Here is a 15,782-nt window from a genome sequence, read left to right on the forward strand (position 1 = left end):
GCATCACAAAGGTACCAAGTAGGATGACCTCTGGAAATTCTACTCTTCATTTCTATAGTCCGACTACTGTTTCTGTTCTTCTGAAACAAACACCTGCTCCAGGCATGACAGATATTATCCTCACTGGTTGAAGGCTGTCATTCAACATTGTACAGTTTGTTAGGTCATTGCTTACAGCAGAGGCTTCCTTATCTTCTATCTAGGTCAGTAGTGTTGGAAAAGGGGAGCCAAATAGAGTTGTTGATGCCAAAATCACCTAGGAAAAAGACATCACTACTTTGACCACTCCATCGTAGATGGTTTGGCAGAACTTTATTAAAGAGGGTGAAGATGTTAGGATGGTTTTCATAGTTTGGAGATTGGTAAATTCAGCAGATGAACATTACTAAATGGGACAAGGAAGCCATCAGCCAGAGTAGGTCAGAAGGGCAGTAATTTAAATTAGCCATTCTCTGGCAAGCAATGTCATCTCAGCAAAAGTGCAAGTGCCTCTCTTATAGTGAAAGGAATCATTAAGTATGTAATTTGGAAATTGAAGATGGACAGTAGTGGGTGTATTTGCAATTTGTTTCTGTGCAGAATAGGTGGTCTGGTGTAGTGTGAACAACATAAATGATGTCCATGCCATGGATATTGGTAAAGTGGATCTGAAAGTGCATTTTCGAAGTGTTCTTGGTATAATTGGTATGTTGTGCTTGTTCTATCTTATGTTAGGATTGGTGTTTGAGAGCGATTTTGTATTTATCATTAATGTTTAACATCAATGATTATTAAATTACTTAAGGAATTTACAACGTAAACTGGAATATAAATTAAAATATACTTTATATATTAAATTTATATATAAACTTTATATATTAATATATATATATATATATATAATAAGTATATATTAAAGTTTATTTTAATTTATATTCCAGTTTACGTTGTGAATTCCTTGCAATTTAATAATCATGTACAGCCAACATATAAGCTTTAATACAAGAATAGTTTAGCATCAGTGTATGTTTCATTATTGGTTCATTTATGATTAAATGGGAGGATATAGTGGAAACAGGCAGTGAGAGGAAATATTCTTGGACATGACACCCATACAGAGTGACCAGTCCTCTTATCATAACATACCCTCAACAATGCCCTCTGCATACCATTACTTGTACCTCTACTCAGGCTTGCTCTCCAGGCAGAAGAATTATGTTGCCAGTTGATCAGGAAGCCTCCTGAATTATCACTGACAGGTTTAGGCCTGTGTACTATCTGGCAGTGTCTTGTGCCACCACTGTTCTTACCACTGTACCCTCATAATAGAGGAGGTTTTGGGTCTAAGTATGATTGAAGGATATCACTCCCATGCATGGAGAATTGGGCAGCGACAAAATGGAATCCTGCATGAGATCAAACATGGCATTTAGGCCTCCAATAAACATAGTAGTGGTATTTCACTGGGTGATGGTATTCCACAATCTGGTGGACCTAGTTGGCGTATCCTCCAACCAAGAAGGTATCATTTGCAGCAAAAATATTTGCTGTGCTAGCCAGAGTCCTCTTTTCTTTTTTTTTTCTTTTTTTTTTTTTTTTTTTGGAAACAGGCCACATCATGGGAAGGCAGGTTGATTAAAAGGGAGAGGCTGTATACTGTTCACTGCCTACCTGTCAGTGGCCCATGATGATATATAAAGATTAATCAGTATATACAGTGCAGAGCATTTTATTTATAGGAACATTTAATGAGTTGTATGGATTTCACAATTAGATTAAATATCGCATTTTAAATTCTTAAATTTAAGAAATTAAAATGCAGTAAGGACTGCAGTAAAATGCCTTTTGATATCTTTGTATTCCATTTGTGTTTTGATTATTGATTACTTGCTTTTCATTATTTCTTCCATCATTATAAATAAATGAGATGATAATGGGTTAGTATCAAGAGATACTGCCCATCTACACCAATTTATAATTTCAGTATTTTGTTATGAATTCATCCTGTTCAATTTCTCCCATGTAAGTATTTCATCATTCATGTACTAATATAAGAAGCAGTAAAAATTGCACATCTTCAGTTTAGTTTATATATGGTTAACTGCTGCTCTTCATTTCCTGAATGCAATTTTCTTATTTTCTTGTATAGTTTGTTTTTCACTTTTTCCTTTGTATCTTTCTTCTAACAGATATTTTCACTGATATTGAACAAATGTATCAGCAGCTGATACAATAAGAAACCAAATGAGTGTGAAATTAATAACTGATTAAATCAAAATATATAGCACACAGCATTATACTAGGTATTTATAACTTGCATTATAAGAGTATGAATATACTCCAAGTGTACTGACATGCTAACAGCCAGCACTTTGCTCTGTGACAAGTAGTCTATCACTTTCTTCTTTGGGCAGAACTGTTGTAGTGTGATTAATGGTCACTGGATAGTGAAATAGTCTTGGTGAAATAGACAGCATGAAGTACTGTCACCAGTTTATCAGTAATTTAATTTCACCTTTATCTGTATTACTGGATCAATACTCCTGCAGTATCCTTGGTCTTTCAGGTAAGAATGTTGTGGACATTAATTTACTGCTGTATCAGTTTGCATGGTTTTCACAGCTTCCATATGTGACATGTTTTTTAATTTCACATTTTATGCCCGTAGGTGCCATATCGTCACTCCCATACCTCACTGGATTTTGGGAGTGAAGTGATAGGGTCGCAGGTGCCCTTTGCACACAGTTAGTAGGATAATCGCAAACATTCATATCCATGGCACAATTCGAGCCTGCAACCTCTTTGCTGGAGAGCAGATACACTAACACTTGGCCAACCAGGCTGACTATGTGACATGGCCTGATTTCGGTGAATTGGCAGGCATTAATTGACTGGCTTTAGTTATTGTTTTAATTGCTGTGTTGTATGTTGTACTCTTAATAATATTAGTTTTCAAAATCTAATAGTTCTGTATATTTTTCTTTAACCACCTAATTGGCCACATGGATCAAATATATCAAAAATGTATATTCAATGGTTATATTGACTTCAATGGACATTTTGTATCCATGTAATTATGGATGTACATGTCCAGGCCAGTATGGTGGTTAATCAAGTATTAATTTTATACACTGAGCTTTGTTTCCAAGTGTTTCTAGATATATTTTTTTTCAATATGAAATAAATGTTCTTCTAAATCACAACTCTACTAAAAGCTAGTTCATTATATGCTAATTTTATGTTCTTATTTTCCAAATGGGTACATTCTCCCAGCAGTGTTTTTCTAAAGAATTCTAATTTGTGTGACTTTTGTTCTTGCTGATTAATTCATTTTGGCATCATCTATTAGATATCTTTCATCTGTGGTAGTTGTTGACAGTGATTGTAATAACCAGGTTTTGAACTCGATGCAATTGGTTATTTATACTAGATGCATTTCCTCTTTATGTTTCACTGTCTATATGATTAAAGCATCATCAGGAGGTTACTTAATTACTTTTAGCAAGGCACTCTACTTATGAGGTAAGTACAGTGTCTTGCTAAAAGTAATTATGAGCTATCCACTGTAACAATGTTCCAGTGATTCAAAGAGTTTGCTATAGCGAAGCGATTGCATCTCATGTTACTCAGAAGTACAAAACTCAGTTTGTATTGTCCACCATTAGATATTAGTGCAGTTGGATTGAAACTTAACCTTGTTTGCAGGTCATCTACTTTTATGAAAATTTAGTCTTGCTTAAGAGCACTTTTAATGATGGTTTTGCTAATATCAGTAATGTATAGCTATAGAATAGTACTTAATACTTTGATTAAATTTTCTAGCTCCGACAACAACTTGATGGATTACTAAATCAGCTGAAAGAACTACCTGCACGTCTCCGGCAGTATGCCTCCTATGAATATGTTAAACGGTTGCTTCAGGGATATACGAAGGTTAAATTTCTTTTTTAATTTAAACTAATTAATATCAAACCATTTAAAAGAACCTGAATGTTTTATTTTTTAACTAAAAATATCTAGGATTTTGCATTTTTTGATAATCCCATTGTAATCTATTGTATTTAACTTAACTTTGTATTTAGTTTAACTTTCATAACCAATGACATTGCTACGAATATGACCAGCTTGTTTGTATTTTTCTGAAGTTTGCAACAATAAGATAGAGGACATGTTACATCGTAAGCAATCAAATTTCCTAATCTGGGTATTGTAGCCAGATTAGGAACTAAATATTGACTTAAACTCAAAGATAGTGACGATACAACAACAGGAAATGCCATGTTGACTGGGGCACATGACCTGGTTAAACAGGCCATGTGCCCCAGTTTTTGTCAAAAAAAAAAAAAGTTAACTCCTACATAAATATGAATGGAAAAGAAGTGCAACTAGAGAAGAATTACATTCCATGTCTATGTAATTGGTATTGAAAAACAGGCCAAATCCCTTTAAATAATAAGATGTTATATTTAGGCATTAATGATCAGGGAAAGGAAGAAGTTGTTAGAGTTCAGCACTAATAAACATAGAATCTTCTAGATGGGCAAGCAGTTTCAAGAAGAGGGATGTTGGCTAAAAATAAAAATGTTGAATAGGACAATGAGACTTCTTGGAAGTCTGATCCCACATAGGTTTTTTGAACCTTCTGAGACCAAAGGCACTTCTTTCCTCCCAAAGAAGGAAGAGGCAGAGGATTTTTTCAAGTCATTAGAGAAGACAGCTGACATTGAAAAAATGAAAGAGGTGGTTCTTTTTTGGCGATCTATGCAGCGGAGTGGGAAATTAATATAGCACATATAGAATTTTATTAGAAAATTTGGAGAAAAGAGCAAAGCTAATAGTAATGCTATGTGTTGGATTTCTGTTCAAGGCATGGACAAGTCAACACTGACACTGTTTCAACTTAAAAATGTACATAAATTCATACAGAGAGAAGACAAAGAAAAAAGAATAATTGACTTAAATTGTTGATCATAATTTCTTCATGCTAGTTCAGGAAAAAAGTTATGCAGGGAACTTCAAATAGAAACTAATAATTTTGAGCAGGATAAAATTGAATGCCATATTGAAAAGAGAGATATAGAGGGAAGTTTAAAAAGAATTGAAGCGCAGCAGCTTTCAGAGGTGCATTCTAGACTCAAATATATAAATATTATTGAAGAAAAAATGAAGGAGCTTGAAAACCAAACCTTTGAGACCCATGGAAAACTGAAGAAAATACTGGATGCAGACATAGTGGACTAGTGAAGTTGAAGTGGCAGTCATGGAAAAGAAGAAAGCATGTCAAAAGTTCCAAGAATGTAAGTCAGCATGTGCTCTAAGAGAATATAGAATAACATATAAGAATGCAAAACATTGTGTAAAAGTAGCTAAACAAAAGTCATTGGTCATGATGGGGAGACTGCTAAGAAGATAGAAGATAAATATCAAAGTGGCATGATGTTCTGGAGGATATTAAAAAAAAAAATGCTTAGACATAGAGGAAAGAGTGAAAGGAATTAATAAAAGTGACATGAAAGATAGATAGATATCTGAGGTGGTGGAACATCTTTGAAAGATAGTTAAACAAGAAGTAACAAAACAGTGGTATAAAATATTCAACAAGAATGTAGTCAAGTGTACACTCAGTACTTGATGTAGAAAAAAAAATTAAAAAAAAAACTATTTATGTTGGAGGGGAGTTCTTAGCTATGGCACTGGCCCTTCTCATTCTACCTCTTTGTCTATACATTTTAGTTGTATTATACTTCTGAGTCTTTTTTCATTATTTTCTAAACTAAAACTGGGATCTAACACCTTGCTGCCAGGTTTGATGTGTGATGTGACCCTTGGACATTGAAATAAGGAGATCCTGGTAATCTTGTACCGCTTTAGCCTATGCTTCATCATGAAGGCCCTGGATAGTTTGACCAGGATCAGAATCAATTGGCTAGTGGGCTGGCTTTGTCTGCAGAGATCAAAGGTGTTGCAGTAAATCTCTTTCGCCATGATCCAGGAGCAAGGCTCAAGGTGTGCCATGGCAGGAGTATAGCATGGGAGGATCACCCCCCCCCCTCCCATGGGTATCCACTGTCTCCTCAGCAGAAGTGGAACTTTTCATGAGCAGACAGTGAGTACCCATGTATTGCTCCATGTTGGGCAGGGAGCTCTAGCACTGAATCTTCTTCCTTTTGAGCATGAGCAATTTTTCATCCTCATGTTTATTGGTGGTCTTTATCACTCATCATCTGAGTGTTTAGAGACAGTTTGCACATCAATGGAAAACAAAAATAAACTTATAACATCAGAAACAGCAACATATACACTTGAAAAAAAAATGCCACCCTACTTTATCTAGAAAAGTTTTGGAAGGCTTGGAAGAATTTCCAACATCTGCATTCAGAAGACATTCTCGTTGAAACAGCTACCTAGACACAATCAGAGCAACTTCCTCTTCCTGCATCTATTGGGAAATGCCAATCATGGTAACCCCACAAAAGTTTGAAATTTTCACGAGGAGTAATGTCACAGTTGGACCTCCTTGATGTTCCTAGAGATCCACACTGAATTGGAGGCCTAAGCAGTGATAGCTGTTAGAAGAATCCTCATGTGTTCATGATCACCTGGTCCCTGACCAGGAATACCATCAGCACAACCGAACCCTCAACATCAATGAAAGCAAGTACCTTGTTAAGAATAATCAACATGTTAGCACAAGAATATTTTAATATTTGCCAAATATTTCAGTCTGAAATTAACAGACTATCATCAGTGGCTTGATAAGAACAGTTTTTACAAGGCGGAATACAAACAATTGATCATTCAAAAGTAGAATGAGCTGCGTGATGTTACATTGCTAAGCATTAAAGAGAGGTAAATTTCATCAGAGTGATGAATAAATTATAGGTATCAATTCACAATTTTATGCCCGAGGAGCTGCCATGCTCCTCGGGCATAGTTTCTTCCCACACGCCAAGCACTTTTGCACCTTCAAGGTTACTATGAGTAATCTCGTAGTCGGCTTATCAGACAGAATTTTGTTTCATACCCAAGTACGAGTAATCTCGTATCACTCCCACCTATATATTACATGCGCTGACAACTGTATTTATTGCGTCTCGTCTCTAAAAACCTTCAGTTTCGCCATGACCAGTAAAAGAAAACTTACTGATAAAGAATTAGAAGCTTACGCTAATATGAGCAATGATGAATTTAACGAATTCATCATCGCAAATGGAAGGATAAGAGGGAAGTTCTTTCCATTTTAAATATGCACAAATTTGAAATGGTTGAAGCGAAAAATCTGAATGGTGTAAAATTCAATTAAAACCAAATATCGTTAGGGACTATAATTTGGGTATGTGAAGCATCGATCTTTCTGATCAAATGCTTTTTTAGTATTCTGCCTTACAAAAGACAATTAGATGGCCAAAGAAATTGGCAATACGCATTTTTGATATATACATTCAAAATGCACATAAATTTTATAATATAATTACTGGAAACGCAATGACTGCTTTAAAATTTAGAAATCAATTTATCTCAGTTTTTGTTGGAATGGATGAGCTTCCAGCATCACAGAATATCAGCAGGATTCGGAATCTTCATTATTTCCAAATAATGAAGATCCCGAAAAAAGAAAAAAAGAATCGCCTGACAAAGCCATGCTGAGTATGTACAGAAACAAACAATGACGCGAAACATGTTATTATTGTCCTGTTTGCCAGGAAAAACCACCATTGCGCATGAAAAATTGTTTAAAGTGTATCCTTTGTAAATTTGAATAAATTGGTTTTTATTTTATTGATTTCATTTTATTATTTTTATTGATTTTATTAGTTTTAATTTGATTTACAAATTACAGGTCAACTTGTGCTTGGCATAGGAGGTCAGTAATCGACATACGAGTATATTCGTAGTTGGTTTCTGATGCACATATATAATATACATTGTTTTAGCTGAAATTATTTCCCTTCTACCAAGCTCCCAGACGTGCTCTCTGCTTTATTCACAAGCGAAGGGTTCAAATTAAGGTACTTATACTGAGGGTTAACTCATGCTTGGTATAGGAGGTCGGTAATCGACATACGAGTATATTTGTAGTTGGTTTCTGATGCACATATATAATATACATTATTTTAGCTGAAATTATTTCCCTTCTACCAAGCCCTTCCATCAATAGGCTTACAATATTTACAGACCTCAACACAGTCACTAATTGGTTCATGATTAATTCTATCATAAATAGCAATAAATCGCAATTCATAAGTGTGTTATCTGGATTAAACTTTCCCATATTTTTGACAAGGATAGGCAATCATTTCGATTCAAGTTAGGGCATTGAAGTAAGGACTCAGCATTCTTTGAATAGGCTTTCGAATTTATAGCGACATCTGTGTAGATGGCGAGTCCTGGACTGGAGAATGTTGTGGCGTGTCTTTATCCAGTTTTGCACCAATCTAGACTTATTGGATTAATTGTGAAGAATGTATGATTGATGTTCTTGTATTCTTTTTTCTATAGAGCATCCAACTTGTCCAAAGTACGACAGATTGCAGTCACACAGAACTTGATATACACCAGGCAGCTACATAGTTGGGCATTTATCTTTAGAAGAGGGGGAAATAGGGATATAAGTGGCTGTTAAATCAGTGTTCCGTTGTTCTTTGTGAATCAGGTTCTATTAGAGGACCTAATAAAAAATTTAATGAAGAAAAGAAAACAAATATGCAAAGCTCATATTTTTTAACTCTTCAGTAGAAAATATATGGAATGGCTTTCATTAATGGGTTTTGTAGAATCATCGAATTTCTGTAAATTTAAGACAGAATTACATAGTTGTGGCTGGAGATAGTTAATTATAATTTAAGTATAATATCTAATTTGGTATTGTTGAATATGTCCATATTGTGATGTATCGGTATAAATATGAATGAAAAAAATTAAAAAATAAAGTGAGGGTGAGAGAATGAATAAGTAGAAGAGGATAATCCAAGTGAATATACATTTATTATACACATATTCACAAGAATATATTAATTTTCTTGTATTACATAGTAAGGGAAGGATCACTACCCAGACTGCTTTCGACCTTTATTGAGGTCTCTTGTATAATTTTGTATTCTTGTATTACATTAATCTTGTAATACATTAATTACAATTAATTAATAATCTTGTATTACATTAGTAAGGAAATATTTCTACCAGAAACTGCCTGGTCATCAGTGCATCACCATAATCACAAGGTGAGGCTACAACAAAGAATGCTAATCCTATTTACAAAGCTGAGCCACATGCGAGATGCCACCTAGTGGGTGGTTATAATAAAATATTACAATTAAGGCCCAAATTTAAAATTAAGTGATTTGAAATAAAATTAATGTTAAATAAATAATGACACAGCATTATAGTAAAGGTTAAAAAAAAATAATTAAAATGGGGGTGGGGCATTGTTGCTTGCCATTTATGAGGATGAGACTCCCAAATCTTAGCAATAGAGAGTCATTCCAGTTAAAATGTGGGTGGGGTAGAAGTGCTTCAGCACGCTTTAAATAACCACACTACCTAAACCTGCATTGATGTAAAAGGTATTACACCATAGGATATCATGGTCATTGTCCAATCCATGCTGAGCAAAGCCCAGATTTTTCAGGTTTATTGTTGTTAATCTTGTAGTCTATTTTCAACAGAATGTCCTGTTTATCCAAAGTATGAGTGGAGACACTCACATTGAACTTAGTGAACACCAGGGAGAATAAGAGAGGCAGGGGAAGCTGTTTATCTTTTGTTATATTAATTTTCTATTAACAATAATAAACCTAAAAAATTTGGCCTTGTTCAGGATTAGAGTGGACACTTATCACGATATCCTGTGGTCCAATACTCGCCTTTTTTACCTTTTGTGCATGTTTAGCTTTGAGTGGTTATTTAAAAGGAGTGCTGAAGCACTTCTACACCATCCAGATTTAAATCAGAATGACCGTCTCTCTGCTGGCAAGCAATAGTGCCCCCCCAACCCCCAAATTTTGTTTTTTTATAAAATTTAATATAATGATGTGTCATATCATTTTGTAATTAAATTATATTTTATTTTAAAACCACCCATTAAGTGGAATATGGCATGTGGCTCAGCTCGATAAATAGGATTAACGTTCTTTTTTGTAGCTTTACCTTGTGATTATGCTGCTGATGATGATGACTGGTTAGTTTCTGGTTGAAATATTTGCAGTAATAAAATTACTATATGCTTGTGAATATATGTGTATAAAAGAAATGTTATAATGGCACAAGGCCCATTAAAAATTCAAGTGAATATACACAGTTCATCTACATATTGATTTGGCTACAGTGGTGATAACTCATTATCTGCTTAACTGCTGTTATTTATTTATTTTTTTTTCTAAATCCAGCTTGAGTTCATTTTGCTTTGACATCAGTTTCTTTAGAGTTCTCTAGTTTTTCCCTTGCAGACTTGAAACAGACACTGCGAACACAGTTTAAGTTGCATGTATAATATGAAAGTAGCTTCCCAGGTTAGCAGCTTTACTTATGTTTGTATTCTTAATCTACCATTGTCACTAAAAATTGTGCTTAATTGGTCAGTAACAGGAATGTAGATGATATGCTCTTTTCACTAATATTAATATTTTTATTCTATTTATTGCTGATTTTCATTCAGAATTTTTCACTGCAATTACTTGATTTACTTAGACTTATGAAGACTTGAATGATAACAATCTGCATAATGAACTTACTATAATATTGTCCATTTGAATTTGAAGTTAATACCATTTGTTGCTTTCATGAGTTTCCTGTAATGAAACAGTGGATATAGTGCATAATCTGGCTTACATGATTTAACATCAAACTATGTTCTTATATACCTAAAATTCCTCTGATTTAGAATTAAGTATACGATAAGTATAGCCTTTCATAAGGTTTCATTTTCAGAGTTTAAATTTAGTGTTCTGAACAGTTGAAGGATATAGTAACACTGGTGTTGTTCTATGGTTCATTAAAATAGGTGAAGTTTAAATAGATAAGGTTATTATTGCCACGATTTCAACTATTCTCATAAACCTAAAAATTAGCTCTTTGGCTAAAACTGCTTGATCTTCCTCAATATTGAATTCTTCTTTACCACTCCTTAAAATGGGTTTGCAGCAAGGACATTTGCATAGGTTCCAAGTAAGGATTTTCTCATAACTAATAAGTGATCAACTGCAGAATTCATTTACTGTGGAAGTAAATTATTTAATATGAGCAGAATTTTTTTTCTTGTTTCAAGACCATTTTTTGGTGCAAGCAGTTAAATAGGCAAAATAGAATAACTGTTGAAAATTATTGTGCATCTTAACAAATGCAGGAAAAGAGCCCAATGTGGAACTATTAGAATTAAAAGAAAAAACACTAAAATTATCAACTTATTTAACATGGTCATGGGGGGGGGGTATTGAGTAAGACCATTTTCCAGAATGGGGAAGCTTAAACAATTATTTCTGTTCTGGTTTGGATGGTGAATAGGGGGTTCACTGCTTTCTTTATGCAACATTTCTGAAAGACTTTACATTTGTATAAAAGTTCACTATTATCTATTGAATCCTGTGTCTAGTAGATACAGCTTGACTGGCAAGACCTGAACTATCAAATCATCGAATTGGATTATCTAAATATATATGAGTGGACTGTCCTGCCTGACATGATAGGAAGATGGTATGAGCAAAGAATTCTGTAAACTAGATAGGAAAGAGGAGGATATTTATCCTTTGGTAAGTGTAAGAATGAATTTAGTTCGGATAGGATTTGAAGGTTAATTTGACATTGACCAAGGTTCTGAAGACAACACCTTTGACATATAACATACAGATTGGAAACTAGAAACTACCTCTAAAGTGGCATTGGTGAAGGCCAAAATTGCATCTTTAAGAGATGCTATGCTTGTGCCATGTGAGGTTCCTTTAATTCACATGAAAAAACACAAGGAAATAAGTAATAATATTTATTTAACACCACATTTCATACTGAATATTACAGGCCATCATCAGTGATAATGGCCTGTAATATTCAGGCTGAAATATATGCCTTTAAATATTTAAATATTACTTATTTCCTTTTTTGTGTGTGTGTGAAAAGAAAAGGTCAAAATGATCAGTTTTATCAGTGGCTGTAGCCACTGGATATGAGTAGCTATGAGTCCCGTCGATATTGTCCAACTTCTGAGATGGACAGTGACAAGAAACAGTGCTGTTACTTCCCTGTAATTATTTGGAAATAACTTCCTTGGAAGTGCTGGAATTTGAATTTCTTCTGTGATGCAAAGAAACTTTAAGGACTTTTCAACTATAGGCAGGTTAGTCTGTCTCATATGGAATTGTCGGTTTTCATACTAGAAGTGGGCATATTGGCTGGAAGAACACAGAATTCACAGGCCTGATACACTGGCTTTGTAGCTGCTGTAATTAATTCGACCCTAATCCGAAATAACCATTGGTCAGCATGGTTGGCTGAGTCAGCTCTCCAACTAACAGGCTGCAGCATTTGAATCATGTCATGGATATGGATTTTTGTGGTTGTCTTTAGGTAGGCGATAATTTTGGTGTTCCTTGTGAGACTCAGAAGTTCCATATAAGGTCACTAAAGCAGGGTTTGGTTTCTGGGTTATGTAAAAAAAATAAATAAAAGTTTGAAAAATATATATAATAATAAAAAAAAACTTTTGTCCAACATTGGCACTAACATATGAGTAGGTTTACAAATTTTGTGGATTGGAGTAACAAGAAACAATTATGCTGTCTTTGTATGAGAACATTAAGGAATGAATGGCATGCTTAATTTCAAGAGTGCATTTAATCATTGGATGAACTGAATTAATTCTATGGATAAAAACAAAACTTAGATAAAGAATTCCAGATCTCAGAATGTTGCTGATATGTCAGTCATCATATAGAAAGCTTGGGGCGGGAGGTGGATAGCAAGCATATGCTGTTCTAAGTGCTCTATAGAATAGTTTGCAAAGGCAGGAGATGTAGGTGAAGCCATTGCAGTTCTTTCAATTTTTATTGTCATTTCGGAGGAAAAGTATTGTGTGTTTATAGGGAAGTCAAACATTTTACGATATCTAGACAAAATTCCATACATAAAAACCAAAATTTTTAGAAAATTTTCCACTCTTCACAAAATTTTTTTGTAAAGAGTGGAAACTTCATGAAATCTAATTAAGATTTGTTGGCAGTAATATAATTTTGGAAATCTTGTTCTTGCAATCTTAATTTTTAACAAATGTTGAAAAGTTTAGAATAAATACATAAAGGATTTATGACAGAAGTGTGAAGATTTGCAAGTTGGACAGACAACAGAATCTACAATAGGTCTCAAAGGAAATGGCCATGTTTAGGCCATGCTATGGATAGTTGCCATAGCATTCATTGGGAAAATGGTCTCCTTACTTCATCAAAGCATGATGATGAGTAATTATGAGGCTGTTCTTGAATCTTTTCCTCGGCCCTCACAAACTATCTTAACCTCAACACACATTTTTGTTGCCTTGAACTGCTTCTTATCAGAGATTTACCCATAGATAATCAGCCCCACTTTCTAATAACACTAAATCAAGGCCATTAGGTATTTCAGGTTAGGATTTATAGGCCTCCTTGTGTGTTTTTCACATTTCATACTGATACACAGAATGCATGTAATATTACTAGCATTGTTTTGTCCTGAGATACCCCTTTGACTTCTTAAAATTGGTAACATACTCAAAGTAATCTGTCTATAGGGTTATGTAATATCCTAAAACAAGACAAATCACTCATACACAGACATACATACATACATTGCTTTTTGCTTTGAATGGGATGTTTCAGAATTTTAACTTTTTCAATATTTTTTTAACTGTAATAACCTGAACAAATCTGATTATCTGTTCCAATAAATGCCATTATAGAGAATATCAGCTTTTGATTAGTATTTCATTTGTTTTTCAGAAGTTTGAACAGCTGAACAGGAATCTGTTATGATCAGTTTTTCAGTCCCACTTTGAACTTTCCATACAAAATACTACTCTTTATTTGCTTATTCATTCTTGCTGATGTAATCAAGTAGAATAGGTTATCTTTATTGGTACTATGTTGATAGTGATACCCACAATCTGCCTTCATTCAGAATGTAATTTTTCTCATTGTCTATTGGTTACAAGATGAATATGGACAATCAAATGTCATATGCTGTGTTTGAAATTTTTTGTTTTGTTAATTTAAAAAAAAACAAAAAAAACTCTTGAGGTAACAGGATTTGCATAGTTCTAAACTGCTGTATTTTATTGCACACAAAGTTGTCTTGTTTGTTAATGATTACAACAAGAGGTACTTCCTGTATACCTTTTGTTATAATTATGTCACTAGTATAAAATTTCATGTACTAAATAAATAAATATTAACTAATCAAAACAGCCTGTTTCTGTGTTTCGATGAGTAATGATCTGTATTCTAAAGATAGAATTATGACATTTAATAGAATCAGATTATGGTATTTTCAGAAGCATTGTTACAAGAATGTATTTAGAAAGAAATTAATCCTTTTGATTACAGGTAAACATGCTTATCGTTGAATTAAAATCAGATGCACTGAAAGAACGGCACTGGAAACAACTGATGAAGCAGCTTAGAGTCAATTGGGTTCTTTCAGACCTGACTCTTGGTCAAGTTTGGGATATTGATTTGCAGCGGAATGAAGTGATAATTAAAGATGTTATTTTGGTAGCCCAAGGAGAAATGGCTCTTGAGGAATTCTTGAAGCAGGTTTGTATTTTCAGAAATATATTGAAACAGAATATTTTGAAATTAATTGAGAATGTGAATGGTTGAGTTTTATTTTATGTAAAACTTATAATCTTGTTTTTCACAGAAAATGAAACTAGCAATCTGCCGTTTATCCATCCACATCAGTAAGGCAGTTTGCCATTGGTAAGAATTTGCATAGAATAATGGATTGACAGGCAAGATATGTTTTGCAAAGTACAGTTATGGGTTTACTAAAAGGAAGTAATGTGTTAGCAATGTGCTCATATTTTATAATGATATGGTTGAGTTCTATAAAAGGAATGAATATGTCAAAAAATCAAGATGTAAAAGGAAGAATATCATAAAATATTATTACCAGAATCACTTACATTTCATTTGAATGTCTTTATTTGTAAACTTTTCAGCTAAGTTTCATAGCCATTGTCAATACAGTTATAGGAAACACAAAAAAAAAAAAAAACAATTCAGTTGAAAGCACATATTATGTACACTATCGGTTCCAGGAGAAAAAGCTCCATCTGTATTAATAGTTATTCAGAATAAATTAAATAAATTAATTTAGTTAAATTATTTTTAAATATAAACAAAATTTAATTACAAATTAAGGAATACGTATAGTCTATAACTTTCCAAAATTGAGAAAGTTATAGACAGTCACTTTTGTTCAGGATTGGGTTGTGAATGTGTGTTTCACAGCTTTCTTTGTAGAGCCTTTCCAGAAGAAAGTAAAACTTTTATGAAACGTTTTGGTTTTGTACCACTGAATCCTGTGTTTTGTAGATAATAATGGCTTGCTAAACCAGATTTGTTGAGTTCTTTAAGTGAAATGTATTCCTGATGTTCTTAAAGGTGAATTTGTGCAGATCGACCAGTTCATCCATAATAATATAAGCCATAAGAGCAGGGGATTCTGTAAACTCTATGATAAAAAAAGAGGAGGATATTTGTCTTTAGGTGAGATAAGGAAGGTATTGAGTTTGTGAACTGGACTGAAAGCAATGTGTGTTAATGTGCTGAAATGATCTATTT

At 33.7% G+C, this 15,782-nt stretch overlaps 1 protein-coding gene across 1 annotated transcript in view; it reads left to right on the forward strand.

Annotated features, from left to right (window-relative positions):
• Window positions 1-15,782, forward strand: part of Dhc64C (dynein heavy chain, cytoplasmic) — a 1,087,706-nt gene that overhangs the window by 299,191 nt on the left and 772,733 nt on the right. The window contains exons 26-27 of the mRNA XM_090398628.1: window positions 3,802-3,912; window positions 14,541-14,750. Coding sequence (XP_090254754.1) covers window positions 3,802-3,912; window positions 14,541-14,750 — 321 coding nt within the window. The remainder of the gene's footprint in view (window positions 1-3,801; window positions 3,913-14,540; window positions 14,751-15,782) is intronic.

Source organism: Typopeltis vanoorti, chromosome 10 (assembly GCF_054136105.1).
Source record: "Typopeltis vanoorti isolate ZY-2024b chromosome 10, IOZ_Tvanoo_1.0, whole genome shotgun sequence".
NCBI classification, from domain to species: domain Eukaryota; kingdom Metazoa; phylum Arthropoda; class Arachnida; order Uropygi; family Thelyphonidae; genus Typopeltis; species Typopeltis vanoorti.